The 27,547-nt window shown below is 41.3% G+C and overlaps 1 protein-coding gene across 1 annotated transcript in view; it reads right to left on the bottom strand.

Annotated features, from left to right (window-relative positions):
- Window positions 1-427: 427 nt before the first annotated feature.
- Window positions 428-27,547, bottom strand: part of LOC122785292 (myosin-10-like) — a 47,522-nt gene continuing 20,402 nt past the window's right edge. Inside the window, exons 4-37 of the mRNA XM_044051026.1 lie at window positions 21,654-21,681; window positions 19,431-19,533; window positions 18,831-18,860; window positions 16,356-16,448; window positions 14,946-15,009; window positions 14,743-14,841; window positions 13,996-14,139; window positions 13,780-13,875; window positions 12,711-12,829; window positions 12,353-12,505; window positions 11,977-12,150; window positions 11,720-11,893; window positions 9,799-9,913; window positions 7,085-7,278; window positions 6,871-6,992; window positions 6,585-6,654; window positions 6,110-6,270; window positions 5,890-5,998; window positions 5,667-5,798; window positions 5,372-5,578; window positions 5,117-5,254; window positions 4,816-4,939; window positions 4,554-4,725; window positions 3,756-3,968; window positions 3,509-3,653; window positions 3,191-3,397; window positions 2,335-2,439; window positions 2,092-2,244; window positions 1,748-1,996; window positions 1,436-1,648; window positions 1,133-1,345; window positions 892-1,053; window positions 671-799; window positions 428-589 (exon numbers count right to left, since the gene is read on the bottom strand). Of these exons, the coding sequence (XP_043906961.1) occupies window positions 428-589; window positions 671-799; window positions 892-1,053; window positions 1,133-1,345; window positions 1,436-1,648; window positions 1,748-1,996; window positions 2,092-2,244; window positions 2,335-2,439; window positions 3,191-3,397; window positions 3,509-3,653; window positions 3,756-3,968; window positions 4,554-4,725; window positions 4,816-4,939; window positions 5,117-5,254; window positions 5,372-5,578; window positions 5,667-5,798; window positions 5,890-5,998; window positions 6,110-6,270; window positions 6,585-6,654; window positions 6,871-6,992; window positions 7,085-7,278; window positions 9,799-9,913; window positions 11,720-11,893; window positions 11,977-12,150; window positions 12,353-12,505; window positions 12,711-12,829; window positions 13,780-13,875; window positions 13,996-14,139; window positions 14,743-14,841; window positions 14,946-15,009; window positions 16,356-16,448; window positions 18,831-18,860; window positions 19,431-19,533; window positions 21,654-21,681 (4,772 nt within the window). The remainder of the gene's footprint in view (window positions 590-670; window positions 800-891; window positions 1,054-1,132; window positions 1,346-1,435; window positions 1,649-1,747; window positions 1,997-2,091; window positions 2,245-2,334; window positions 2,440-3,190; window positions 3,398-3,508; window positions 3,654-3,755; window positions 3,969-4,553; window positions 4,726-4,815; window positions 4,940-5,116; window positions 5,255-5,371; window positions 5,579-5,666; window positions 5,799-5,889; window positions 5,999-6,109; window positions 6,271-6,584; window positions 6,655-6,870; window positions 6,993-7,084; window positions 7,279-9,798; window positions 9,914-11,719; window positions 11,894-11,976; window positions 12,151-12,352; window positions 12,506-12,710; window positions 12,830-13,779; window positions 13,876-13,995; window positions 14,140-14,742; window positions 14,842-14,945; window positions 15,010-16,355; window positions 16,449-18,830; window positions 18,861-19,430; window positions 19,534-21,653; window positions 21,682-27,547) is intronic.

The following is a 27,547-nucleotide window of genomic DNA, read 5'->3' as shown; positions in this document are numbered from 1 at the left end:
CACAAAGTACATGACTGCATCGTTCGCCTCCATCACCACATGTCTCTGCTAAAAGGAGCTACTTGGAAATACAGCATAAGTGTAGAAAGCGATTTGCTTTCAGCACGACATATACTCTTCTACAAAGTTAACAATGTTTACTTAGAAATTTCAAAGTGACTTTGCCTAAAATAAACGTACAGCATATCATCCCAGGGTAACTGAGCTGTCTGTGATTAAGTAGGTAGAGCAGGTCGTCTTCTAAACCATTCTTTCCAACAGACTGTGTCACCAAATACATTTGCTAATATTTTCCAGCTTTTTATTTAAAGAATTATTAAATAACTTGCATAAAACATCAATCACATATCTCTTAATGACAGCTGGTTTATCTCGTATACAATAACATCCCATGCAACAGAAATGGCAGTAAAAATAGGCGGCATCTTTAACGTTTGTCACCACATAAAAGGTTTGGGAGAAAAAGAGTCCACATGTGGTCCATGTGGTGCGTGACGTACTTTCCAGACGTGCTGTTTGAAATCTCATCTTGCAGCTCATCCCGTTCCTGCTCAGCATGACGCCGACCTCTCTCAGATGACGCCAGATCCTGCACAGAAGGAATAAAAGGTGAGACAGACTCCTCTCCTCTCCTCTCTGTGCACTTACACCAATAGAAAGGCATGTGTACCTCGTGTAGCTGTACAATCTCAGCCTCCAGACTTTTGAGTTTCTTCTCGTTTTCCTTGGAAAGGGCAAAAATATCATCTCTGGAAGCTCGAGCATCTTCCAACTCCCTCTGATAGTCTTTCATTTGGGCCTGGAGGCACAAATGGAAGAAGACATGTGAATGAAGTACATGTATAACAGTAACTGACTCAACTCTACGTACTGCATGAATCAAATCTTTACCTGTAACTTGCGCAGCTGTTTGATGGCCTCATCTCGAGCCTTGTTAGCGCCCTCTATGTGACCCTCAATATCCTTCAAATCCATCTCAAGTTTCTTCTTCGCAGCAACAGCCAGACCTCTCTGCTTCCTCTCATCCTCTAACTCCGCCTCCATCTCTCGCACCTGAAAGGAGAAGCCTTTAGTTTGATGCAATTACAGTGTATTTCTAAATGTTTCCTCAGTGTCAGGTGTTGCTCTGCACCTGTTTGACCAGCGCTCGCTTCTTCTCGTCATTCTGATCGTCCCGACCCTGGAGGTCTCTCTCAAACTGGGCTTTCATGGCCTGCATGTTGACCTCCAGACGCAGCTTGGCGTCTTCTGTGGCCTGCAGCTCATCCTCCAGCTCCTCCAGCTGAGTCTTCATCTCCTCCAGCTGTTGCTCCAGAGTGCGCTTGGACTTCTCCAGCTCGTGGACCTGACAGGCAGGAGATAAAGCGAGGATGACTGGTTAAACTACCACCTGCCATCCAACATGCACGTGTAGTTTATTGATCCAAACACTCACATTCTTGCCCACATCATCCTTTGAGCTCATCAGATCTTCCATGTCAGCACGGAGCTGCTTGTTAACCCTCTCCAGCTCCTCTTTGGCCTCCAGTGCTTCATCCAGAGCTCTTGTCATGGACAGAGCTTTGGTCTCCTTCTCTCTGGCCTCCGCTTCAGCACGGTCACGTTCTTCAGCATAGCGAGCTGAGATGCTCTTCTCTTCAGCCAGCATCTACACAGCAGGGTTATGAAGTCATAATCGGTAAGAAACTGGAATTGTGTGAAAGGTATAGCTGGTATTTTGATGGAGGAGGAAACGAAGCGTTCTCACCTGATCAAACTTCTTCTGTTTCTTCTCCAGGTTGGAAACAATCTGTCTCTGGTGATCCAAATCCACGGTTAGATCATCCAACTCCTGCTGCAGACGAGTCTTTGTCTTCTCCATCTTTTCAAAGGCAATAGTCTTCTCCTCCAGACGCTGGTTGGTCAGCTCCAGGTCCTTGTGCAGCTTCTTCTTCATCTCCTCCAGGCCCTCTATTGTTCCCACATCGTCCTCCAGCTTCTTCTTGCTCTCTGATAACTTTGAACAGAAGAAAAACAAAACAAAATGATGAACACAAATCAGCACAAAATGATGTTTAAACATAGTTTATACTAGAGATCATATGGTCCTACATGAGCCTGGAGAGTCAACATCTGTTTTTCCAGATTCTTGCGCGCCTCCTCGTCCTCCTCTTGCTGCTCCTGAAGAGCGTTCTTCTCGTCCTCCAGCTGCCGCATACGGCTGCTGAAGTTCAGTTTCTGACGTGTCTCCTCTTGGAGCAGTTCCTACAAGAGAACCCAGTATTGGTTCGTTTAGTTGGACAGAAAATGACATTTGGTTTTTGAGGATTTAAGCTCAGAGATACTGAACGTCACCTGTGTGTCTTGTAGTTGACTCTCCAGTCCAGCGACATCTTTGGCAGTCTTGATCCCCTTCCTCTCGGCATCTTCCAGCATGGCTGACACATTGTCTAACTCCGTCTGTGTGTAAGTTCAAATCAGGTGTAAGTTAAATGTACTTGTACAGGATTTCGAGGGCTTACTGGCCAAAATATAAAGTACCTCCCATGAGTATGTTCATATAAGCGTATAATCACATGGTTTTTGTAGCTTCTGCATGGAGTTTGCATGTTCTCCCCGTGTGCGTGTGTGGGTTTTCTCCGGGTTCTCCGGTTTCCTCCCACAGTCCAAAAACATGCAATATGGGGATGAGGTAAATTGGACTCTAAATTGACTGTAGGTGTGAAAGTGAATGCTTGTTTGTCTCTATATGTGTCCCTGTGATGGACTTCTGTCCAGTGTGTACCCCGCCTATCGCCATCGATAGCAGCCCCCGCGATTCTCATGTGGAGGATAAAGCAGTAGAAAATGGATGAATGGATAATTTGCTTGCTCATCATTCTCCTCTTGACTGTAATTATTATTATTTTTATTATTATAATTATTCATTAAATGTTTCATTTTCTATGCACTTATACTATAGTACTATACACAGTCCAAATTCCTCAGCTCCACTCTGATCGCACACCCTGGTATAAACAGTAGAACAGTATTTATGATGTTCCTCCAAGTACCACCTGAGGAAGCTTCTGTACCACTGGTGGTACACGTACCACAGTTTGAGAACCATGGTTCGAAACCAATTTTGTTTGTGTATATCACTCAAACAAAGTCTTACTTTGTTTGACTCCTCTGTATGAAGCGATGAAAAATGTTGGCATCTACACTTCACCTGCAGTTTGTGTGTACGTTCAGCGAGCTCTCCCTTGGCTCTCTCTCCCTCTGTGACTCTGGCCATGAACTCCTGCAGCTGAGCCTCCAGTTTCTTCCTCTTGTGTTCGGACTCTGTCTTTGCCTGCTGCAGGGTCTTCACCTCGCTGGTCAGCTCCTTATTGGCGCTCTCCTGGCTCTGCTTGGTCTTTTCCAGGTTAGCCTTGAACTAAAAACATAGTCAAGCGTCAACATTTGTGTTGTCAGAAGATGAAGTCAGACACGGTCTTCTTTTTGTTGAGGTTGTTGTAGATATATTAAGTGTGGTAAAGCATGTTACCCTCTTGGCCTGTTCCAGCTGTTCAGACAGCTCTTCCAAGGATGTGCCATGCCTCTGTCTCATCTCCTGGATCTGAGATTCATGGTTTTTAGTCTCCTCCTCAAGGGCCTTTTTCAGCTCAGCAACCTCCTGCTCACGCTTGGACCTACAGACAAAAAAAGAAAAGTCTTTATTTTCCTATTTCCCAAGTAATAATAAAACTGCAAATGCAAAATAACCCAGCTCTAAATGCCACACTGCACAGTACCTGAGCTCCTGCTGGGCAGCTGTCGTATCAAGCGTGTCTTCCAGCTCAGTTTTAAGGGCCTCGAGCTCTTCACTCAGATCCCTCTTGAGTTTCTCGGCTTTGTTCCTGGCCTGTTTCTCTGTTTCCAGGTCTTCCTGCAGCTCAGACAGCTGAGCCTGCATCTCCCTCACCTGTTTCAGAGCGTTGTTCTTCTGGCTAACTTCATCCTCACCCCTGATGAACACAGATAGTCATTTTATTTATTTATTTTTTTTACATCTAAACTGCTTATTCCTTTTATTAATTATACATTAATTACATCTATTGCCAGATTTATTTCCACTCCCTTCACAACACAGTGCTGCACCGCTCCACCAGGTGGCAGCAGAGGCCTGCAGTTGTAGCTTGTGGTCATCGCCGTGTGCTGTAAAAACCTACCTCATAGCATGGTCTTACGCTTACAAATACACCATAATAAGTGACTGTGCACCACATTCCACTGCAGTGAGAATCAGTGAATAAAAGCAGCAGCGCGTCACAAATGGGCACAACAACAGTCTATTTTTACAAGACGATAACGTCACTGCTGTAAAGCCGTATATGACAGAGGTGTGGATTATAACGCTGTTATAGTGATGATGATGATGATGATGATTCTGCACAGTTATGTAGCACTTATATCCAACTGATTCACATCACGAAGTAGAATCCCAGTGACTCAGTGTTTAAAGCCATATTTGGCTCACACACAGTCTTTGTTGGTGTTCAACGGTTCATTCGTTCTGAATAACCCTGTGTGTTGGTCCCAGTGTCTCGTACCTCGCCTGCATCATCTGCTGCTCCTCTTCCTTCTTGGTCATTTGACCTTTGAGCTCCTCCATGGCGACCTGTTGCTCTGTGATCTGGTCCTGCAGGTCTGATGTCTCTCCATCCAGTTTCCTCTTAGCCTTCTCTAGTTCCTGCCGGGTCTTCTCCTCCTTCTTCAGCCTCTCTGAAACAGAAAAGAAAGGACATGAGGATGTGATGATAAGTCCATGGTTTAAAAACATCTTTTCATTGTAGATTGTTTTTACTCCTTTACCCTCCAGGTCGACCAGCATCATCTCTTGCTTATTCTTGATCTTGCCCAAGTTCTTGGCCTTCTCCTCCTCTTCGGCCAGCATTGTGGTCACCTCGTTGATCCGGTCTTCCATCAACTTCTTCTCCTACACCAGCAAGACAAAAACACAAGGGTTGGAACACAGCAGCTCGCCTCTTTACGCTTTCATGTTTGTCAGTATCTTACTGTGCAGTACAACTCATTAGTGTGAGAGATCCTCCATCTTCTTTTGAAAACCAACATTACTTCATGCCAAACCTCAGCGCTTTCTCTTCTCCCTCACCTTTTGGAACTTGGAGTTCTGGTCCTCGAGCAGCAAAATGTCCTCTTCATATTTTTTCATTTTGGCCTCTGCTGTCACTTTCTCCAGCTGCAGCTTCTGCCGGGCAGCCTCCTCCTCATCGAGCTGTTCCTCCAGGTCCTACACATGCAATCAATGATCCACAGCAACAACAACAACAACAAAGCAAACATTATCTTTTATAACATATTTCCAGCAGCACAAAAACCAGCATGTTTCATGAGTGCGTCCACCCACCTGGATGTGGGACTGCATCTTCTTTTTTTCGTTCTGCATGCCCTGAGTCCTCTCCTCCTCTTCCTCCAGCCTGGACTCCAGGTCATGAAGGATCTCCTCCAGCTCTTGCTTTTTGGAAGCCAGGCGAGCTCTCATCTCCTCGGCCTCTGCAAACAGCTCTGTCTCTGCCTGCAGCTGCTCTGCTAAGATGTTCTTCTCCTCCATTAACTGCGCATAAATAATATTCAGAGCATCTGTTATTTATCACAGAAAACCATGTAAGTTTAAGCTAATGTACATTGATGTACAAACTGACCTGCTGGTGTTTCCTCTCCATCTCCACCAGCTCTCCTTCCACTTTGGTCTGCTTCTCCTTCACCTTGACCAGCTCCTCATCCTTGGCCTGCATCTCTTCCTCCTGCCTGGTCACCTGCAGCAGAGGCTTCACCTGCATGTGCCGATCAACACGAGAAGCCTGAGTGGAATGTTCTCCACAAGTGGGCAACATTTACGCGTGCACATCACACGAGCACACACACCTTAGTGAAGAGTCTCCACCACTGCCAGTGACGCAGCTTCAAGTAAGCAGCGCAGTTTCTCTGGAGAACTTTCAGAGCACTGAGCTGCTGCTGCTTCTTAGCAAAAGCCCTGAGACAATGACGATGACAGAGTGAGACATGAGTAAAATGCACTTTTCTTTTATGACTTAACAGATAGACGTGACTCAAACACAGGCAGCACCGGCAGAGCAGCTCTTACTTGCGTGCCAGATATCCTCGGCAGACAGCCTGGAAGTAAATGATGATGTCAGTGATCTTCAAGTCCCGCTCTTCCTCCAGGTGAGCTAGGACTCCAGCCCTGAAGAAGATCTTACTCTGGCCGATACGAAACAGGTTTCCATCCAGCTCCAGAGCTTGAATCTACCAATGAGAGAAAGGACAACAACACACGGCTTAGGGGAGAATTAAGGGGGATATTATAATAATAATAATAATAATAATGATGATGTTTCCTGGGCTTTAATAACAAGCTAGTCAATAGTTCTGTATTCAGATGGACAAAACATTAATTTCTTTACTACCGCTTGTCCCATGAAGGGTCTCACCACTAAGCCACCATGTGACCATTGAAAATTATTATTTGTTTGTTTGTTTTTGTCAATAAGAAAATCATAGTAAATCTTTTGTTTTGCTGAGGCAGCAGTCAACGTTATTTCCATTTGTCAAGTCCTCACCATCCTCTCACAGGCCTGCTTTCCATCCATGAAGCCTTTGGGGATGGCGTTAGGAGTGAGGATCTCATACCTGGACAAAAAAAAAGTAGAGAGGACACAAAGTCACTTAGACAGAAAGACATTTGATTAAATTCTCTCCCATGAGATATGAAGAGACTGCAAGGATCTTCATGAAGAGGAAAGAATATTAGGTTCCTGCATATCATGGCCTTTTCTTTAAAGCTAGTAGAAATATGCTTTGCCGTATATTCTACAATAATAATTGGAAATTGGAGTAAAACATTACCTCTGTCTGAACTCCTGGAAGACAATGCGGTTAGGGAAGCCCTGTCTGCAGATACGGATGCCCTCCAGCACACCATTACACCTCAGCTGGTCCAGAACCAGGTGTGGGTCCAGTTTACCGGCCTGTCAGAGGAGGAGCACATGGCCATACATACAGTCCAGATTATTACTGTACATTTCCTCACTAAAAGGCCATCAGGAGTCTTGACACTCACCCTTTTCTCATGGTTGGGGATGATGCAGCGGACAAAGTTGGGGTTGGTGTTCCTCAGTGTGGCCATCAGCTTAGACAGCTGCTCCTTGTACAGCTGACCCACGGTGCGGAACATGCCCTTCTTGGTCTTGTAGGCGGCACCGAACGCGGTCTCATTCATTCCTGCAACCTGGTCAAGACCCACGATCCGGTCGACTGGTGATGAACAATGAGATGAAGAGATTGTATGAAAGGAGGAAGAAGACCACCACTAACCCTAACTTTAAGTGCTACTTACATGAATGTAGAAAAAAAAAGCAAAATTTTATTGCTGTTTAAATCAAACCTGAATATCCATCAGGAAATGAAAAAATGCTGAATGAGAATATTTTATTTCTTTTTGTTGAGATAAAGCATGAAAACAGACAATGGCAGCAAGTTTGATGAAACAAAACAACAGCATCTTTTTTTATTCTGCCAACTTATTGGGTAACTAATTTCTGATTAGTAAACCAAATCAATTTGTGTTATGTTATAATTACATTATGTATGGCCCTGTCACTCTAATTCAACAACACAATAAAATCAAATTAAACAATTTATTAATAATTCTCCTACATCTCAATTGGAAAAGGGTAAACAACAACAACTCTAAGAGGAAAGCATAAAAACTGCTGACATGAGATGACATTTAATCAGAATTAAATGTCAGCTCATCGACAAATTAAGGTGGAAAATGATGATCAGGGATCACAAGTGAACACAGCGTCACGATGACACCTGATTTACAAACAAACATCCACAAATAACACAGACCTGTGTGTAGATCTCTAGAAAGACAGACTTACCCTGAGACACTGGCTTATTAGTAGACTAAGCTATTCTCAATGCATACAGCAAAGTATTTTATATTAATTAAGTACAGAAATATATATATACTAAAGACTTTATAATAGAAGAAAAACTCAATGGGTCATAACTGTCATGATTTACAGTATTTATTCCACAGAATCCAGAGTTATATATAATATTACAGACTTGTGATTGTGTTATTCTGCACTGCTCTATTCCCAACAAAAGCGTCGGCTAAATGCTTAAATGTTAAATGTAATAACCCCTCTGTCCTTTAATTTGTAACAGTTATTTATTTAATTTGATTTAAAAAATACTTTTAGGAAAAGTATTTTTTTTCCTTTTTGTTGACAGAACTCAAGTAATAATAAAAGAAAAGGGGAAACAATAATGTATCACATCACACAGAAAATTGAAATTAACACTGTCATATTTAACTTGAACATTCACTAATATAATAATAATAATATTAATACATCATGAATATCAGTGACTTGGTTTAGACACTTTGCCTGGAGGTTTGTCAGATATTACATTTTTTTCAGTGGGTAAAATGAGTAAGCAGGAGTTTAAATCTCTTCTGGATCCAGTGATGATCCTCATTGCTAATTCTTTCCATTGGCTTTTCACTCTGACCTGTGATAGACTCTGGATTAAGTCCGTTATAGAGTCATTTGGATATTTGTATCTAAAACTGTAGCAGTGAGTCAGTCTGAGGACTAACACCTGCATCATTTCACAACTGTGAATATGGTGTCGCAGCACGTCGTCTCGTATTAAACCGAAATGTAGCAAAAATATTGAGTGTTTCTCATCGGAGATTTTCACACCAGATTTTCTGCCTGATTACAGAATAAATACTTCACTTGGCTGATCACCCAAGCGACAGGTGTTGGAATATTAAAGGAGGACTAAGCCACAAGCATTGATGGTAGGATGATCATTTTCAGGGGGTTTAAATACAGCAGCCATGCAAAGCCAGAGGGGAGCTCTGCGGTGCACGGAGCAGCTGTGACGAGACAGATGCAACCAACGAGCGCTCCAGTGCAGACGATGAAGAGAAGCCAGCGCTGCATGAGGGTTAAGTTGTTACTATCATTCACCTGGAGCTTCATGGAGCCCAGACACATTGTCATAGAAAGACGCTCTCTGAAACGTCTGAATGTCTACGGCAACAGAGACACAGACACAGGAAGAAGACAGGAGAGTGAGAGAGAAGAAGAATGCACACACACACACACTGTTCCGTCCTCCCATCACTCATATATCCACAAACTTTCACGAGCACTGATTAACTGTTAAGAAAAAAGAAAAGAGGACGTGTGTTATTAAAAGCTAGTGTTGCCCTGTCAGTGCTGGTCATCACTCAGGGAAAATATTAGTCAAAGTGTAATACAACCATTCTACTTTCCATTTGACCGGCCAGTGATTCCACATAAACAAATGTCACACTAAAATAAGGATTACAGAGACCACAGTTCCCCCATCTGGCTGAAATATAAACAGTGAGGAGGAGAAAATACGGCACGGGCAATAAATCAGTCAGTGAGACGTGAGAGTAGAGTAGTGTGCTGGCCCGTGGTTTACCTGGTCCATATTATGTGTTTGTACTGGTGAGACCAGTAAAGCAGAGTAGGTGTGAAAATGGAAAAGCAGTAAAACCAAACCAGTGATAAAGAAAAGAATGCTTCTCCTTTTATCTCTCAGTTGCTCAATCTGTTACAGCTTAGGTGCGTAACCTACTTAGATGAACGCACGTCTTTTACACCTAAAAATGTAAAGTACATACTGCACAATACATACTTATTGAAACGCCAGTTAGCTCCAGCACAGAACACCTGTCTATAAGAATAATAATACAAAAGAGATCTTGTATAAACTCACCATCTTTCCACAGCTCAGCCACAAACTTGTCAGTTGACTGGTGTAGTAGCGTGGCCACGTTGTCATTCAGAGGATCCATGTTCTTCATGAGCCATTCATCAGCTTTATAGTCCACCTAAGGAAAGATGGACAACGCAGCAAAATGACACACTTCAGTTATAACGTGGTGACACAGGAAACAAAATAACTCTAATTTCTTTTTCAAATTTTTCATTCTATACAGTCACAAGAAAGAATGCTTTGAAAACACGCGTTCAGACGATGGGCTTCACGTTTCTGATGAAGTGCCACTGGTCTGTTGCTTCACCTGTCTGTAACAGTCTGTGTCGTATGTCTTCAACTGACAGCAAGGGCTGGCTCTAAGTGTTTTCCAAACCCCACTCTGCTGCACCAGATGTGCCGCATGTGCTACGTGACTGACTGTGCAGTGAGCGGTCGAAGAAAGTTCAGGAAATCGCGTCAAATACTCCACAAATAGGATTTGATTTACTGTAGAGATTGATGTTATTTGTATGTGAATGTGTGAAACACTGATGTGATTAGTAAAACTCCCATGTGTTTTTCAAAGGTCTAACGTGCAGCGAGGAGTGTTGGGATCAGAGCTGAACATCTCCAGAAAATGACACGGTCAGGAACCTGAGACGAGGAATGTCAGCTCGCCATATGGATTTCATTGGAATCTTAAGAGAAAGCAAACTCACTGTGTTTTTACTTATTCTCCCCGTCAGTGTTGTGCCGTCATGCAGGATTTATTTGATGACATTCAATTGTATTCTTGGCTTCAGTGGTGAATACTGGACGCTTGATATTTAGCCAAGTCTGGGGTTTTCACCTGTTTGTCATGATAAGGATCAGGTCCAGGACCAGTATTTAGACTCGGCTGACTGATTCTCATGTACAGAAAACATGTGTACAAGAGAAAAGGGGAGACAGACGATCTAAATGAAATAACAGGATTGGGGCGGTATCAGATTGTTTACACTGTGATTGACACGTGTTCTCACTGGAATATAGTGAAGCATAATTGTCACTTTGCAGATGGCAGAGTGCCATACGCAAGGTGAAAGTTGAAAAATCTCCGCTGTGTAACCGCCAGGCATCAAATTCAATCTCACACCAATGTGAAGCAGATGTGGGTTTCCTGCAGAAGCTGGATGACAACTGCACTATTGTTTTCAGGCACTGACCTGGTTAACTGCTCCTTAAGAAGAAGGTAAATCTGTGCTTCTAAAGTGTTCGGGCTGGACGATCTCAGTAAAATATCTAATGGTGAGATTTCTTTTGACATATATTGTGAATGCAACGTGATTTGTGGTATAAATTATATCAACTGAGCCCAGAAGCTAAACATTAACATGTAGATTTAAATAAAGATGGACTAAATGGCACCATCAAAATAATAATAAATAATTCTAACACTCTTTCCAGAGTGTTTGCATTATTAATTAATCTGTCGTATAATTATCAACAAGTTATTTCACCCATAAAATGTAGTAAAATGTTGATCTGTGTTAGGGTTTGATTTATCTACATATCAAAGATATTTAGTTCACTGTCATAAAAAAAGCAAAGAAATGGGAAAATACTCAAATTTAAGAAGCTGAAATCACAGAGCTAGTTTTTGTTTTATTGAAAACCACAAAAACCAATTCATTGATAAATACTAAATAATACATTAATAATTGATTAATTGTTGCAGCCCAAACAACAAAACAGAACAATTAAACTGTAGTCTTTGCAATTCGACAATTGCATTAATTAACTGTTCAGCCCAAAACATCCAAGAAGGAAGGAAAACACATTTTCTTCAAGTTTAAAAAGCTGCTTTCTAGTTGTAGCTCAGTGTAATAAGTCCAACCGGGGCCGATTTCCCCAGAGAGCAGAGTGAACACAGAACCCTTAACAAGCCAGAGGTACATACCTTTCCTGCATAGTGAATGATGCAGAAGTCAGCTTTGTCCTTGAGCTGACGCGGCTTCTGGAACTTGGTGTGTGTTCCCTGCTCCTGCAGAACCTTGTCCACAAAGGTTTTGTCTGTGGCCTTGGGAAACCAGCACTCCTCGTCCAGCAGAGCCAGAATACCAGGAGGATTATTCTGAGAGAGAAATTTGATCAATAACAACAACAATGCAGACACAAACACACACACACACACAAGCAAAGGCAGACAACACCAACCGGCCTCTCGATGAGGTCGATGCAGGGCTGCAGGTCGAGGCCAAAGTCGATGAAGCTCCACTCGATGCCCTCCCTCTGGTACTCCTCCTGCTCCAGGATGAACATGGTGTGGTTGAAGAGCTGCTGCAGCTTCTCGTTGGTGTAGTTGATACAAAGCTGCTCAAACGAGTTCAGCTGAGAGGAGAGAATACAGCACAAGTGAAGTCAATCGATAAAGGTGAACCCCTGAATCACCCACTCTCCACTTCCGACAACACTGTGAGGTCTGCTCCAAAGACTTCTGATTTATTTCTATAGAATCAGTTTGTGTTCTAATTAGAGACTTCGACGATCCTGAATTAACAACCTTAATTCTGTTTAATTGTCTTGATGATACCTCAAAGATCTCAAATCCAGCTATGTCCAGGATGCCAATGAACGACGCCCCCTGACGTTTGGTTCTGTCCAGGGCCTTGTTGATGCGGTGGACCAGCCATCTGAACAGACGCTCATATGTTGCCTTGGCCAGAGCTTCAACAGCAAAGTCAGCCTGAGGTTAAAAGAGAAGAGCGATAAACACATACGTACTCAATTTAGTTGCTCTTTTGACTTATCATGGTAGGATAATCCAAGTACAGGTTACAACTAGGACAGGTCATAAGCCAGATAATCTAACTGACAAGCCAAATTGCAAAAGGCAAAAGAGTAGACGTTAAATTATTAAATGATGTTCATAGTGGTCAGTGACACTGTACCTGTTCTTTGGTCTGTGCTTTCTGCACATAGTCTCGTCCCACTTTGATCCTCGGGGTAAGAATTGCTCTGGTGAACTCCATAACGTTCATTCCAAGCAGGTGGCAGAGCTTCTGTGCAGCTGCAAGTATTTTACTGTTTAATAAATATGTTAATCACATAACATCAGAAGTCCATGTCTAAGTTGGATCCATTCATCCATCTTCTATACCACTGCATTACTAACATCTCCACATCTCGCCCGGTTTTTGTCCTGCACACAGGAAGTGATTTGTTTCATGTTGAGAACGGCAAACAGTTTGGGGAATGATTGAAAACAAAAAATGAAGATTTCTTCAGGAGTTTGACGGGATAAATGCTTCTCCGCCAAACCATCTCTGTACAAATGCTGTGTACACACAAACGCTCCCTCAGTCAGGTCTAATCGTGTTCAATGACAGATCCTGATGCAGCATACAAATAATGTTACCGAGCTTCTGTTAATGAAAGACCGAACAGAGGTAGAAGAAGATGAAGATAAGATCAATGTTAGGCCCAAATGAGTTACTTAGTACTCAGACTATTATGTTAAATGCCCCAAGACAAAACCGTACATAATTATTTGATTATATTTGATACTTATCCTTAAGTTAATGGTATGTGATTACAGTTTATAATAGAAAAGACATCTGATGGTACCGACATCAGCCGCATATTAAAAACATTCAGTAACCAGGGGCCACGCATTTTAACTGCAGCATTAACATGGTTTTAATAGAGCATGTCCTCACAGTGAATAGTGGGGGTGCGTGTGACGTGGATAAGAGAATGTTTTCCATCAGCTGTTGTGGTGAAGGCTGAAGGTTACAGTTATTTTCTGTATTCATGAATGACACCATTGTGTGCGTGCGAGTGTAATATGAAGATTAGATCTGATGTCATTGAAACCCACACCACAATTTTGTTTTTTTAAAATTCATTTAGAGACCCACAAAAATGTTAATATTTCACTATTTAAAAGATAGTAAAAGATGTAAACACTGATCAATATTCCATTTCTAGTGTTTGTGTGTGTGTGTGTCAAGTGTTTACCTGTGTTCTCAGGCATGGATGCCTGATCGGTATTTCTCTCCTTTTTAAAGATGATGTTGCCAAACTGCAGCACTGCAGAGACCACCTTCAACATGCCTGACGAGGATAAGTGTTCACACGTTATCGGGGAATGGCAGCGTAAGAGAGAAAAAAAAGGAATGCAGAGTGAGGAGATACTTTATTTTAGGGCACATCTGGACTGCAACGGCTACTCACAGACAATCTCATCGTGGTTGAAGCTCATGATGTGCATGGCTTCCATCGTTTCCTGGAAATTATCCTTGTCCTGCTGACCAGGGATGGGAATGTTACCATTTGACAGGAAACGGTAGCTGTTAAAGCCTTCGAGGAGCAGGTCGGCTGTCGGAGAAGAGGAAATGAAGGTGATTTCCAAAGTTCTCATGTGATGATTTTATTCTATTCTTGATGCTTTCAAATATTTTTTTGCATGTTTTCCTGTCAGTGTTGGGCAGTAATGGATTTATTACTGTAATATAATTACTTTACCCAATAACAAGACTTTTTTAAGTAATAAACTAATAGTAATACAAAGAATAATGTACCTTATTACTTTTGATACCATGGAATAAGTAAAGTAAAAGTGCTACTTTTTAAAGGCGCAATGACCAATAAGTTATAACTTCTTGATTTTGCTCTTACAATTAAAATGATGCATCTTTTCGTGTGCAATAGTTGCATCAGTTGTCATAAAATGCTGTAGTTCATAGGAGGGCAAACACACCTTTAACACCTTCTGAATCATCACGAAACAATGTACTAACAACCGAAATGAAAAGTTAATGAGAGTGAAACATTTCTTTCCCCCGCTGCTAATTCAAAGCAGACTGAGCTTGGTTCCTTTCCCGCAGCAAATTAGCGCAGACTTAAAAACCCTCACTGTCTTTGCTCTGATTGTTTCCCTAATAAGCTAACTGCTCCTTAAAGCAACAGTCGGACGCTCACTTCGGAGATGTTCTCCGGCTCCTGCCAGCAGGCGGTAAAAGATGTGGAAGGTCCTCTCATCTTTGGCCTGTCTAATGGCTCTCGACTTCTCCAGAAGGTCTGAGAGCAAGAGTTAAGGACTTGACAATAAGCAATTAACTGACATTGCTGCTGAATCTTAGCCACTACTATGTGGCAGAAATCAATCAGTATAATGAGGATACAGGTTTCAATATTGGCTCCAACAATGTAGCCTGTGACGTCAAAGTTGATTCTGATGAACTTCCCCTAAAAGAACAAAATAATAACAGTTAAACAAAACCCTGCAGTTAAAACACCACAAACTAATCAACAAGTCTATGATGTCATTTTGTGTGTGTGTGTGTGTGTGTGTGTGTTTGTGTGTCATTCTTGCAGATGACAAAAACGATAGCAATATGAAGAATAAAATGTCTATATTAGGAAAAGCCAGGTTGACGGGTCAGAAAGAATCTCAGGCATGTCTGTGGTTTCCTGAAACGTGAAACGTGAGTGTCAATGTGTGTGTGTGTGAGAGAGAGACACCATCTGTCTTCTGGTTTTCACAGCATCTCGTGTGAGCCAGCCAATGAATCATGAGGACAGAGGAACGCGATGGTTAAGCCACACACACAAAATTCTTAAGTGCTTAGAAACTACAATCTATCTGATTTCTGCAACTAATCATAACATCGTGAGACAAATATTACAAATACAGCATTAGTCCACTCAAACCAGCAAAGCGTATAAATCAAACAAGAAATATGAACGTGCGGTTGTTTAAGCAAATAATCAGTTGAAATAAACACTTAAATTAGTACAATTTGAAAAATACCTTTACTTTCATTACAGCACGTCTGTACAGTTAATACAATGCTACAGCCAGCATGAGCACAAAGACTCCTACTAAAGGTTAAAAAACAAAACCTTGAAAGTTCATTCATTTACTAAATTATAATTTGGTTTAATCTGCATTATTTCCTGCAGGAACTTTCTGAAGTGTCTTGCCAAAAACAAGACGTAATGTGCTTCAAAGCTTCATGTTCACAACAAACAAACAAGCCAATAAAATATTTATCTTTCCATGTACCTTTCTACTCTCCTTTCATTATAGTTTTAGTTTATTGTGTTGCATTATTTTTTTTACACATTGCAGAACAGGAACCAGAAGAAAATCCGTTTTTAACTGAGTCAGACCAGTTTAAGTGCAACATAAATACAATTAAGAAAATCGCCAGCGCTCACTAAGTAGCTTACTTCCTCAAATATCAAACTACTGCTTTGCCTAAAGCTTCTGTATAATAAAAGCAATGGATTAAATTCAGGAATGAGGGAGCAATGATTACTCCTTGAGGGTATAATTTTATTCCAAGGAAAACTAATCATCTATTATTGATCTAAATAGTGCTTGTGCACCAATTTGCAATTAGTTTAATCCCCAGATAAATAAAAACATTAGTTGTTTAATATGTGATAAGTCAATACTGTGAGAATATGGAACAGGAAAAAATGAAATGAAAAAGTCACTGTGGATTTAATGTTTTCCATTCCAAATGCTTACTTTACATATGTGTATATCAAGAGAATGATGCTTTTAACAGGAACCGTGAACTCACAAAGCGAGACGAGTTGTCATTTTTCACTGTCTTGGCATTGCCAAAAGACTCCAGGATGGGGTTTGCTTGCAGGAGCTGGCGTTCCAACTCACCCTGAGGAGAAAGACACAAAGATAAGGATCCAACAAGCTGTCAAACATTTCCAATGCCTCTCCAAATATCACACGTTTTTGGTGTCTGCTGAGACGCACAAAATCAAGTCTATGGAACAGAACGGGTAAATGACAATTTGGCCCAAGTCACATACATAGTTATGCCTCTGGCGGTTTTTACTTTAATCAACCGAAGTACAATGTGATTTTTATCAAGGGAGCTTGACAAGTTTAACGGGCCAAGACAACCAAACATATTGTTTGAGTCTGTGAAACCGCAAAGGCACAACAGGGAGTGTGTTCCAACACATGCCCTGCAGTCAGTGGTTAGTTTGGGTTGATGAGGGAGCACGTTCTTCCGGCCTGCACATTCCTACGGCTGTGATGATACACACTGTCTATCCAAAGGCTTCACCACCATGACGTTTTTTTTCCGATGATAGCTTCCACCCCAATCTTAAAACATGGGCTGATAGGCAGTTGGGACATTCCCCCAGTTCCTTGAAACCTCTAACTCCCCCTACACATGGCACACACTCCTCTATGCAGAGCGTACTGTAGTCAGTACAAAAATAGCACTTATGGCTGGTGTGTCACCATCAGTCCCTGAACTTAAACTGACTCCAAGATACTCATCAGGACAGTGGAAGTTTCACCTGAGCTGCTACTTATTGCCTAGTTTTGGGGCGACCTACTTAGTTGCTCCATTCCAATTTAATATCTCTGCCCCAACATATGATCCAGATATGGGCCTAACATTTGGCATCTACATTATGGAAATCTAAAGAAACACCTAAATAGGGCTGAATGATATCGTAAATGTGATTTTCAATTTGATATGCAACACCACTTTAGGTCAATCTTTTAGTTCAACATTTACTGTGTTATAGGTTTAATACGATGGCATACCATCAAAATATTAACCACTGAAAGAATGACAATCAAAAATGTCAAACTGTAATTTCATTTTGAAAACGATTGTTCAATCCTATTCCTGATGTGCTTTACCAACCGCACCCTCCTTCTTATTTCCCGTTTACCTTTGAGCCTCATCTCAGGTCTGTTTTACCTCTTCTCCCCAAGAACAACCCTACTTAACCCGCTTCAAAATCTTCTCTCCTGCAGCACATCTTCGCTCTGCCTTGATCTCTAGTTTTGCATTCCTCTGGCCTGTGGTTAGAGGCAGTGCTAATGCAACTCAGAGGGACAGCGGCGTTAAGGAGGTCAGTTTGGTTGGTGTGCTCACGCTGGGGAGCACAGTGAGGCACTGACTTCTATCCTCTCACTTGCAGCTACTGAAACACACCATATTAAACAGGCATTAACTCAGATTGTGTGTGCTCAAGGCTGCCGGGTATATGATTCACTGTGATTCCACAGTTATTAGATTTACAGAGGACACACAAACATCAGGTATTGCTTTGGGGGAGACCAAAGAAAGCAGCCTTTAGATAAATCAACCTGAAAAAAGAGGGGAGCCAGAAAAATATCCATTTTTATGTGGGACGAGGTTGGAGCAGATTTAATACTTTGTCAGCAAGAGTTTAATTTGTGCTACTTTTGGGACGAAACATTGTGGATTAAAAATGTGAAGAAACCCAGGTTCGGCTAAAACATCTGCAAAGAAATCATCTGTGTTTGATTATTGCCTGGGCAACAAAAACCCCAAATGAAGCAAAGGCGCATTTGGTGACTGCAATAATATGACCGCAGGCAAGGCTCTAGAAAAAGCCGAGCCAATACTAAATGAAATGCTGCTAAAACTACACACATGCATCTAGAGAAAGTCATCAGTGGAAAACATGCATGGACATATGAGAGATTTGATCAACTGCCATCAATTTTCATGACATCTCTATTTTACACCGACTGACTTCTAGCATGAGTTCATCACTTGTCACTGGAGGAGAAATGTTTAAAGGAATACGTCACCGATTTGCATTTAGCTTTGTATTACTAGAACAGGGCTAGTATTTTTGAAAAATTGTGTTTCCCAACCTCAGTTTCCCCAGAAATAATAGTAATACAAAGCTAAACGCTAAATCGGTGAAGTATTTCTTTAATGTGTTGATGGTCAGATGTTTTTCAATTCTCAGTTTAAACTGATATAGAATTGAAAAACAAACAAAACAATTGTATGTGACTAATGTGTTTTTCTAATGAGACATTTCTATTTTCTGTTTTATCATTAGGAGCCTTCTCGTTTAATAAAAGATTCCCAAGGTTTCAAACGATCACATGAGAAGACTGAGCCAGCACAAACAAATACCTCATAAAGAAGAAGCTTAGATTTCGGGAGAGATTTGGAGATTAGGGCATGCAAGTGTACACAAAACACCAAAAAGGACCACACACTTTTTAAAGAAGCGAGAGATACACTTGCCTGTAGCTTGAATGCTTTGGGAGATTCTGGCTGTTTGTTATGGATAAACAAATGCAAGGGTTAAAAACCTGAAGCGCTCGTGTCAGACACAAGCCACAGGAAACAGAACACCAGCAAACGCAGCAACAGCTGCGCTCTCGCAGAACGGCATTGGATGACGTGAAGCGGGAGCAATGAGACTAACATCTAGCAGGTTAGCTAAAAAAAACACTTGTGTTACAATGTTACAATTAAAGAAAGGGATAAATTCACATTTTGAGGGGAAAAAAAAAATGCCTTTTCATTTCCAATAGATAAGAAGATCAATGCAAAAGCAGCAAGAAAGGAAAAACTAGCCTTCAGTTAACAGAATCCTAAATAATTCATCCCTTACACCCCATATGCATTAATTTTCTTCTCTTTGTACAGAATAAACAAATATGAGATTGTGTTGTGACCGACACACTGTTTCCAGTCTTTGTGATGGCTACAGTCTTACATTAGAGGAAAACACCATGTTTCTGGAAATGTCAAACTAACGATGATTACATTCATGGTGTGCAGAGGTAATTCACAAGGAGAGGAGAGGAGAGGAGAGGAGAGGAGCAGTGAAGCTCTCACAGGAATGTTGTGGTCTTTGCGTCCTTTGTGTGAGGAGGCAACGTGGGCCAGGTACTGGATGACCTTCTTCGTGTTCTCGGTCTTGCCAGCGCCCGATTCACCTCTGAAAAGAAATTCAATAGACATCATGGATTTACATAAATAGGTTCACTGTGGAAGAATGAGTGACCTCTAATGGTGAGACTGCAGAGTGCAGAGTGGGAATGTGGTCTTTCCCAAGCGTGTCAGGGAACTGTGGTGAACCAGAAAAGCTTCAAATACTCTGGTTTATATGCTTAAAGCCATTTAGGAAGCAAGCTTTAATTTAAGATGGAAACCTAAGCAATGATCTCTTAATTAATAGTCAATTAACAAAAGAACTCTTATTGGTCAGTGTGGCAGTCAGGAGGAGTGACTGAATGAAAACCATGAAACGAATTAAAAGCAAGAGAAAATAGAAAGTGCGGGAGAGTAAGTCAACAACTATCAGGGTATGTGTTGCTGATTTCTAAATCCATCCATTCCTCTGTCAGTTGGTTTTACTGGAGAAACGTGTGGTTAAGTGGGACACTCTCCAGAGTTTCCAGGCTCTGGATTTGGGCTGTATCTAATGATAGCTGTGTTCAGGCAGAGCCATCCACAGCTCAGGTCCCAAAGACCAGAAAACCAGGGCCAGCAATATTACATCTAACTACATACCAGTGGCTTTAGTCTAGCTGGCAATTAGCTCAGCAGCACAAGGAAGACGGCAGTTTTAGCTTGAAGCTTATGGGCGAGTCCTTGAACGCAGGATGCAGGCGTAGCAATATAGAGTAGGTCAAGATAGTTACACATCCAAGTTTGGCTTGTTTCACAAATGTTCCTGAAAGTTATAATCACTGACGGGTGATTTTCACATCATATCCTTTACTCTCATACACAAGATGTGATTAAAGTGGGTTAAAGCAGCCATTTATGGTAGTAGGAACCTCACTGTGAGTGTCTATTGTCTCACAGCTGGTTATTGCTCTCTCACAATCAACTCTTACGTGGGAAATTCTACACGTTCTTGGCCTGATTTGCCACTCCCTGTTCTGTGGGAAACAGCATATAGACAAGATGACACCAGAGCAATTCTTTCTTTCTTAACACTTTCTGTGTATTTCTGTTTTGTGTCATCACTGTCCAAGCAACTGAACAACAGAGTTATGAGCTAAACCCCAGTCACAAGACTCATCTCCATGGCTTATTCAGATAGTGATGTAGGAGTGTGTATAGTTAACGTAGTTTAATCCTTTGTTTGATCCTTTATGGGACCATCTGTAAGGAGTGACTGAATGAAGACCATGAAACAAATTAAAAGCAAGAGAATTCCTTCATATTCCTTAGCGTTGATCTTGGTACAATAATAAAAGACAACAAAACTAAACGTCGCAGTATTTCTGGGAAATTCAGTCTTTCAATTTTCAGATAATATCTTGTAAGCATTTCTGTGTTGCTAATTCAAATATAAACATACAATTGCAACAAAATGAACATCTTTTATCGTGAAATCAATATACAGTTAACGCCATTGACTGTGACCAAATTATGTCTGTTTGTTTTCTTGAGGCTCTTCTGCCACCAACAGAGGGAGATGTTTTCTGAACGTGAGACAGATTATGCAACGGTTCATTGGCAGGGGCAACTCAAGCCACACTGGAAGAGTGTGGCACTTAATTACTCGCTGTCATAGTGGATAAAGGCAGGGCACCAAACCGCACTTTTAACTCCCTCACTTTTGGGTTGAGCCGCTGCACAAACCAGCTTCCGCAAAAAAGCTATTTGAAACCGGTCTTTAAATAAAGCAGGAGGATGGGAGCCGGCCAACTGACCCAGGGCAAAGGAAAGATGAAAGAAGATGGAAAAGGGTTTAGTTCAATAAGACAAAAAGATCGGCAAACCAAGAAAGCCCCCCCGAGCAATGATCCCTGTAAAGTGCTCGCGTTGAAGTTATAATGCTTAGTTTAACTGTTCACTGAAGGTGCTGAGAAAATCATTTCAGGCCAGTAAGTGAGACACTGCCTTTGGATTAGAGAATCCTATTAAGGCAGAGCTATATAATCTTCATCTTGTGACAGATTCATTTCCTAGCCCATCAAGTTGCATTATCAGCAGAAACACCTTAAAGAGCAGAACAACTGTCCTAACAGAGATGTGACCTCAGCCAGGTGAGGCCCCGGCGAGGAGGACAATTAAAAGAGATTTAAGGGTTGGGGTACTCACGTGCAAAGGATTGATTGGTCCTCACGGTCTGTTTAAAGAAAGAAAGAAAGAAAGGAAACAGAGTCAGCATCTTTCCATGCACTCCTTAGCATCAATAATTACAAAGACAAGATTTTGTTGGACCGGAACACAAGTAATCAACAGGACACACTGAACCACTGAGTCTATGCACAGTAACATTACATTAATCCAGGGTCTGTGTAAAGAATAAACTTAACATCCAAATGCCCGTTCCTCAGTCTGCTACTCCACTCTCCTCTGCAAAGCCATGCTGTGTAATGACCATGAAGTGACACTGAGGTTACTAACTGAAACTCTCGCAGCTTTTCATCACAGAGGAATTCAGACCAAAGTCCAGATGACAGGATTCGCTATGCCAACTGAAGTGTGTGTGTGACCTCTTAACTCTAAAGGTCTTGCTGTGCACTGCAGAGAACTACAAAGACCAGAACCCAGAGGGACCTGACCTGTTAGCAGAAACTGTAGACTCCTTCACACGCTGTTATAATCACACTGTGCCCTAACTGGATTAACCCACTAGTAAACAACATCTATGTTGCCTGCTTTATATGATGAATGTTAAATACTCAAAAAATACACACTTTTGTGTCAGGCGTGTGTTGACATATCCATGGATCTACGCCAGCAATAGAAAGATTACACACATCACATTCAAAAAATTAAACAGTAATACTTATAATATCTTCACAACTAAAAGCGATATTACTGGAGGAACAGGAGCTTTTGTTGGATAGAAACTGGAAACTTGCTCTAAGTCACGATTGATGAAAGGCAGCAGCGCTCACCGATAAGGCAGAAAATACATCTTTTTAAGAAATGTAGAAACAACTATTCTATGTAGTTTCTAGTGAGATATCACATAAAATAGTCACCGGTGATTCCAATTTTACACCAAATAAAGTGACCTATTGCTAAAATGCTGGTGACGAATGGGTTTGTGCTTTGTGTGAGTGTCTGTATGTGTGTGCACACAAAATCAAAGACTTCCCTGCACAAAAACACTGAAATACAACAAATTAATGATATAGCCGTCAAACTTGACTGTGCTTCCTGTTTGCATTTCACAGCCACATCTACATAAACCTGATGCTTATCAGGTGCACCTCATGCGGACTTTCATAAGACCTTAGCCCTTAGTCTGGATTGAGGCACGCAACACACTGTGTAACCCAGCATGGAAATGAAAACCACACACACACACACACACACACACACACACACACACACCACGGCCTCTCAGCAACTCTGCTTCGAATGATTACAGAGAGAAGCAGTTTACATGTGTGACCTCATGGCTCTGAAATTAGCACCTGATTGCAATCTATGACAAATGAGGAAAAAAACGAAATCTGTTGCAAATTGCGATCGTGTACTTTAGATTCAAACGTTCAAAAGTATGTGCTGAAATCAAGTGCTGCTTTGGTGCTTTTATAAACACTGTATGACGAGTCAGTCTTTCGTGAGAACAATCCTCTGGTGCAGAAGAATCTGCAGCATGTTTCGTGCTTCTGGCAGCAGCAGCATTTGTCATTTGTTTGTAATAACAGTGACATGAGCAGCCATCGATGACGTAGCTGCACAGACAAAAACAGACTGAAGTTAAATATTATGGGAGGATATTTCTGTGTCTGACTGTCGTTACGAATAAATCACAGTCAGAGACAGAATAACTGCTGAATCATCATGAACGGCTTTTCTTCCCAATATTCTTCAATCCTACAATGAAGAAACAGATGCACCCATGAAAGTGACACACACACATATCAGATCCCCATTTATCCAGCTTACCTCCAACGTCCTCCTGAAATGTTCCATTTGACGTATGATCCCTCTGCAGATACTCATCACCTCCACCCACAGACCCTCAGAGCTTTCTCTCTGATAGACAATCATTCCTTATGATTTCATTCCTCTATAAGGTCAAAGTACATACTGACCTCAAGTGCCAGAACAAAAGGGAGGGGGTTAAAATGTCCAACACATACTGATCCATCAATGGAGAGCAACCAGAATATAATCTCCAACAAACAGATGCTGTGTATGTGTAAAATGCATCACCACAGCCAAGATATTCCTGTAGTTCACGTACACACATCTCTGTATTGACTTATATAATCTCTTTTATATAGAGTACATAGTGTATATGTACACATGAATTTACACATCGTGTCATCTTTGAAAACACTAAAATATAGATATTCCTTGCAGTAAAGTGCTGTGTTGATATTCTTGACAGTCATTTTCTGTTGTATATAAACCTCTGACCACACATTGGCAGCAGGCTGTTGGCCATTTGAGTCTCTCCTCCTCCTTCCACTCCTCTCGCAAGACAAAGAAACTGGAAATTGTTTACGCACAAAACATTGCTACATGTGTATATGAGTTTTTCCTTAAATTACACAATTTTAAGGGGACACACAGCACAAGCATTTCAGCTGAGTCATGTTTAGGCTGTTAATTCCTTCTTTTTTGGCGGAGAATATTGCTTACACTGTTGGAGAATTGTGTATTTGAAATGACTCAACAGCACAAATGTGTTAGCAACAGCTTCATACGTTCATAAATGGTCTAAAATGACTGTATCGGACTAATTTTATTTTTTGCACTTCAGGCAGTCTTTTGTGATATATACTGTATATTATGCAGGTCACAATGAAGATACATTATCAATGTATTGTGCAGCCCTATATAGAAACAAACACATTCACATGGATAATGTGACTTGAGCTGTGTGAGAAGGAGGGTACATCCATCTGCTACATGCTGCCACCTTGGCCCTCTTGGCAGATACTGCTTCCAAGATCACCACGGCAACTAACTGCTGGGTCATATTTACCCAGGATGCCATGCTGGTAAGGCGTAGGTGGACAGCTCAAAGTGAATGTGCTCTTCCCTACCAGTAGCTCATTACTGCCGCACTAAATCTCTACCCACTTTGTGTTTCTCTTTTCTCTGTGTCGCCCTCATTTCCCTATTTCTCTGTGAAGGGTGCAAAGCCTGATTACTGTGACCACTAAACAGTGGGACCCTGCTGGAGAAATAAAAATAGTTCTTCCACGCCAACAGATGTTTTTAATCTGATCACCTCATCAGAGGAGATGTTTAACTGATTTCCCGCATGATAAATCACAAGCCAGTCATGTAGCATATATTAAATAAGATGTAAACAAGTTTTTCCACGATTCGCTCTCTCAGTATGTTACATACCATTTAAGAACATTGAATTATTGTGTTTGTGTAACAAAAACGAGACTTTTAAGATACATATCAACTGAAGTTGTGCTAAACAAATTTCTCAAAGTCGGACTAACACATCCAGATAATGCCCTTGTGAATCATTACTAACTTTATTAATTAATCTGGACACAATATGTGCCTTGCCAGCTCAAAGAATTAAATTTGTTTTGGGAAAACACCTATTATCAACAACTTGAAAGGAAGGATATTACCATCTAGCAGAGCGAATTGGGACACACTCAATAAATGACTTGACTGCTGAGACAAGGACAGTAGTCCAATTGCATGGAGTAGTTTAGCTGCAACCATAGGAGTAACTGTGCAACTTTCTCTCTGTCTGGACATCAGTTCAACACGAGTTTGGATGACGGCAGAGGAGAAAGACCAGTCAGGGGTGAAACACTTTACTGAACACTCCAAGTTCAATACCGAGCAAGCAGTTGTGAAAACAATAATGTTGATGGATCCGAGTCATTTCCAGGCTTTTGCTATTTGTCGGTAAAGAAGGGTCAATCGTGAGCATGGCATTTATTCATCTGTTCACACACATCATACAGATTTGTGCGCCCGATCGCTTTCCAGTCAAAACAACTGCAGTGTTATGTCTCAAGGCCGTGCAATACCAATCACTCACACAAATCGCACTTTGGGCTCCCATGATCGGAGCCTACACAGCAGGGCTCCCTTTTTCTGCAAATAATTTATTCCCCCGTGAGGATTGGACAAACCCTCATTCTCCACATTCCAGAGCATTCCCCCCTTCTCTCCCATCTCCACAAAAGCCCCAAACGTTAGTATAACCCCCTCTCTATCGACCCAGTTTCACCTTGTACAGCCTCAGTACCTTCTGTTTTCTCACAATACACTGCATGTAACCTACTATAAACCGATGGGAAGGCAGAACAATCTACAACTATGTGGAAATGGTTGACAAAAATGTAGATTAGGTCATTCGTAGTTAATGGACTAAGACATGCACCAAAAAATTATCATTCAAGCCGTGGATCAAAATGGATTTCCTTCCATTTCTGAGCAGTCACCACATGAACGGTAGTAATTTCTTCTCTTCCTTGGTTGGAGTCCGAGGGTGGAACAAAATTTCTCATTTGGTCTCAAAACTGAGAACGTTTGAGGTCTCCAGACCACAACCACCAGAAGCATTCTCCAGATCCCTCAGCTGAAACCAAACCTTGGTGTTCAAAAACATTCTTGAAGCAAGGATCATAATTACGTCCATTTATTTTCAATGGTCCTCATCAATATGCAGTTCAGCCCAAAGACTAACCCACAGATTTTGCTCTTAAATGTTGCAAACTGTTGTTTTAGCGGTAACTTTGTGCATGTGGAGCAGCGAGCTGTCAAACAATTCATGATTACACCCGCACTTATTATCATTGGTCTTACTTGTGATAACATTGGCAAAAGCTCACTATAAAACCACCTCTTACCCCCTCTGAGGAACTCACTGAAAATGCACACATGCACTCATTTATTTACCCATTTTCACTTCTTTTTTTTATTCACCTTTCTATATAGCTATGGGTGTTCTGCCTATTGTGGAAGCAAATGCACGCAGCTTTCTAATTTGGAACATGCAGCTATAAAAATGAAAGCTTGGCTTAAAAACATGACTTTCAGTCCTTAGGGGTCTTAACAACTGGATGTAACACATTTTTCCACACTGCAGACCAAGAGCTCACAATTCACTTCATAAAAGACGCCGTAAAGTAAAACTACACACAGTGAAGTCATGGCAACCACTTCACATGTTTAAGAAATCCTGAGTGATAGTGCCAGTGTGCTGCTCTCATTAACTACTGTTATTTAGTGAGGGCAACCTACAGATACAATACTGAATATAATATGGTGGTTGTATTAGTCGAAAGGCAATGTAAAAATGGCGCCTTACTTAAACATAAAGGCCTTGAAGAGAGGCTGGACTGAATCCAGAGTGACAAAGTTCTAAGTGTGTGTGCGTGTGTGTGTGTGTGCGAGAGAGAGAGACACAAGTGAGACAGAGCTCGTTCACATTCCCAGACAGTGAAAGTAGTAAACAGTCAGCGTGATCTTGGAAGTGCTGTGGTCTGCGGGTGTCTGCAGTGAATAACTGTCACTTTGAAGCTTCCGAACAATTATGATAAGACGCAAATTAAGCAGACTTGAGTAGAGGGCTGGAGAAAACACACAGTGCGCAGCATCCTCCAACAGCAGTCGTGACCATGAAGCTATAAATCATCCCTAAGGGTAATACAGACAGCCACATTATTTACTTAGCAGCTGGAGGAGCAGAATTAGTATATATGATAAATGTAATATTGCTTTACTTTTGAGACGCTGACCTATTTAAAATCTTTAGCACAAAGTAAATGGTTACTAAAGTGATGGTATTTTGAATAACGCCACACAAAACTAACAAGCCCTTCATCATCAGGGTTCCATTGTCAGCCTTTGCAACAATCCTTCTACATTAGATTCCAGATGGGAATTTACTACTACTTCAGTATAACTGTTGGTCAGACATTGAATGACATTTAGATGTTGCATTTTTAGTAAGGTATAGTATAAAAGTAAGGCTTTTATTATTATTAACAGAAGCAAACAATAATCCATAGCAGTTATCACCACATTTGCAATTT

This window comes from Solea senegalensis, linkage group LG19, assembly GCF_019176455.1.
Source record: "Solea senegalensis isolate Sse05_10M linkage group LG19, IFAPA_SoseM_1, whole genome shotgun sequence".
Classification (NCBI taxonomy): Eukaryota; Metazoa; Chordata; class Actinopteri; order Pleuronectiformes; family Soleidae; genus Solea; species Solea senegalensis.
The sequence above is the reverse complement of the archived record's forward strand: the minus strand, read 5'-3'. Positions and strand labels throughout refer to the sequence as shown.